The sequence below is a fragment of the Melampsora larici-populina genome, assembly GCF_000204055.1.
Source record: "Melampsora larici-populina 98AG31 unplaced genomic scaffold MELLAscaffold_56, whole genome shotgun sequence".
Taxonomy (NCBI): Eukaryota; Fungi; Basidiomycota; class Pucciniomycetes; order Pucciniales; family Melampsoraceae; genus Melampsora; species Melampsora laricis-populina.
In genome coordinates this window covers 602,441-605,089 of record NW_006768820.1, presented here as the reverse complement: position 1 = coordinate 605,089, position 2,649 = coordinate 602,441, and the positions used below count along the sequence as shown (strand labels likewise).

Below are 2,649 nucleotides of genomic sequence, written 5' to 3'. Positions count from 1 at the left end.
CATCTCCGACACTCAGTTAATCAAACACCAACCATGATTCAACCTTTAAGGCAACTGTGACTGATACTAAAGAAGTCTGGCAATTTGTCGAGGAAAGTGTTCAGCAATGAATTATAGACTTGTGTATATTCAGTTCGGGTTGTCTAACAAAGATAATTTTGGTGTTATGATACCACAAAAAAAGGAAAGCAACTGTATAAGAATCAACTTGTATCTTAATTTTTTGGAAGTTGTGACTACGACAGAGAGACAGAAATTTTCAGAACAGCAATGGTGGCTTTTGAGTGATTAAGTGATTTCAATTCTTGGTGTTCAAGTTCAAATCACTGTTGTAGAAGTGCAAAAAAAGATTGTAAACATTTTTCTCTACTACACATTTAACAAAATTTGTTGCAAGGAAACTTCATACTTACTGATAAATCCTTGAGGTCGTTGAGCTTGCAAAAGGCCAGTTTTGACCCGTCGGGTCCATTTTGTCTGCTCACGTAACAACACTGAAGCTCTCGTAGATACATAGTTCACATCTAGATTACCATAAATAGCTTGGAAAAATCTCTTCAAAGCTGTGTATGTAGTACTGTGAGCTATATTTCCTCCATCCTCTAGCGGTAAAATGTCTTTCAGGGCTTTGATATCCGCAGCATCTTGAGGGAAAGTAAAAACATAAGCACTAACTGTCTTATAAGCTTTCGCATATTTCTCCGCTAGATCATAAGGAATTCCATTAAGAAGTAATTGCATATGAACTGCAACTCGAATGCTTTTATCCAAATAATGCTCTTCACCTTCTTGAGTTTTTAGAAAGACTTCAATTTCTGCAATCTCATTAGGTTGAGGTGCAATCAATCCAAGTTTCTCTTCAAAGTCGGGATAATCAGTTTTTGAATTGGATGCTTGGTTCGCACCGGTCACTTCTTGTAGTGCTTCAGCTATTGCTCCACGAGATCGTTTCATGGGATATTCAATGTCTTCTTCAATATTGTTGTGAGTGGCAAAGTTATCAAGAATGGTCAAGATTTCTTTTCGAACATTATTGAGTTCTTCGGATCTCATAGGATTCTTGACTTTACGCTCTAAGATGCTACCGACTCGAGTGATGGTTTCCCAAGGCATGTTTGTAGTTTGCCAAGCATTCATGTTATCTTCGGTCCACCAAGGTCGATGATCTAAGATCGCGATTGCAAGGTTGAAATCCAGGACTTGTTGCTGATCAGGAGCTAATGAAGCCACTTTGTTGGTTCGGTACCACTCAAGCACCTGCGCCGTTTCTAACTTGGCTTGCTTCTCATCCCAGCCCAAGTCAGAGGGTAAGGCTTTTAAAACATCAAATGATTGTCCTGTCAAAGGCTTTACTTCTTTGTTGTCGATTCCTAAGGCTTCTCCAAATCGGATCATTACATCAGGTAAAAGGTCTTTGCTCGACCATTCTTTTGAATAGATTTGTAAACCCGTCTTGCTGTCGATGGGGTTGTCGGAGGATGAGACCTCAGAGTCGGATTTTTGTTGATCAGATGTATCATCTCGAATCTGACGTTCTTCAGTTTCTGCGTTAATTTTTTCTCCATCTTTGTAAGTTGTTACGCGAGGGGGGCTTTTGAATGAGCCTTTGTAGGATACAACCCCTTCAGCACTAAAGATTGATTTAGGGGTTTCTAAGCGTGTTTCCTCTCGTATATGAGCAATCTGATCGACAGGGCCTACCGTTCGCCTATTGATAGAGCGGCTAAGATGAGTTTGAGGAGATGACTCGTTACTATCAGTGGGAAAGGAGAGAACTGATGTGAAAGAATATCTAAAAGCCAGAGCAATGAATGCAAGTTGCAAACGCATGATGTGAAATGAGCGTAGAATTCTTTTCAGATTGTGTATTGGTTGATACAGAAAGGAAGGAAGGAAAGTATTGATTTTGATGATCAAATCTATGATCAAATCTCTAAGAAAGTCACTTTTGATGGTCTAGCCAAATGAGGTTTTATTTATTTGGGGTGCTCGCAAAAAGACCAGCGTCCATATAGCATGCCGACTTCATCAGCATCGATATCCTCACCGAAGCATGATCAATGACCATATGCGATTCAACTTTTAGACCGAAAAGGATATTAGGGTCAGTTTCAAGCAACACGACATGAGTCATGATAAGTTACAAGGGTTCTAGGCCTATAGAATTATCATCAGACTTCCCTTTAGTTGCCGGGATAGTGTCGGTTCAACAGAGTCCATTCAGCCGAGACACGCGCCCACGCGCCTTGAATTTGACGGTGACTGCGAATTCAAAGTTCAAACACTGGGATCACAAATCGAATGCCTCGGACGAAGTTTTGAGAAGCTGGTCATACGAACTTCACCTCGAATGAGTCCATTGACCGAGGCAATTGTTCCCTTCTTCCTTTACTTCTCAAAGTTACTTCAGTCATCGTGTAAGCTGTGAGCGGGATTGATATTGAGTGCAGAATAATATCAAGCTTGAGTGAAGATGGCGGCAAATTCTAACCAAGAGTCATGTGAGTATCCGACCATGGAGAAAGGTAGCAAATGGTCTCTGCCGGCATAAGTGGTGCGACGTTGATCTTGATCCTACGTGAGTTTTTTTTCGAATGGCAACACATACAGCATTTTGAGTCGCACATTGATCAGCATAGTAGCACCTCA

At 40.8% G+C, this 2,649-nt stretch overlaps 1 protein-coding gene across 1 annotated transcript; it reads right to left on the bottom strand.

Moving 5' to 3' along the window:
• Window positions 1–369: 369 nt before the first annotated feature.
• Window positions 370–1,830, bottom strand: MELLADRAFT_67694 (uncharacterized protein; the record flags this gene model as incomplete). Its single annotated transcript, XM_007416029.1, has 1 exon — window positions 370–1,830. One exon carries the CDS (start codon window positions 1,828–1,830, stop codon window positions 370–372), a length of 1,461 nt encoding a protein of 486 aa, XP_007416091.1.
• Between the last annotated feature and the right edge of the window lie 819 nt (window positions 1,831–2,649).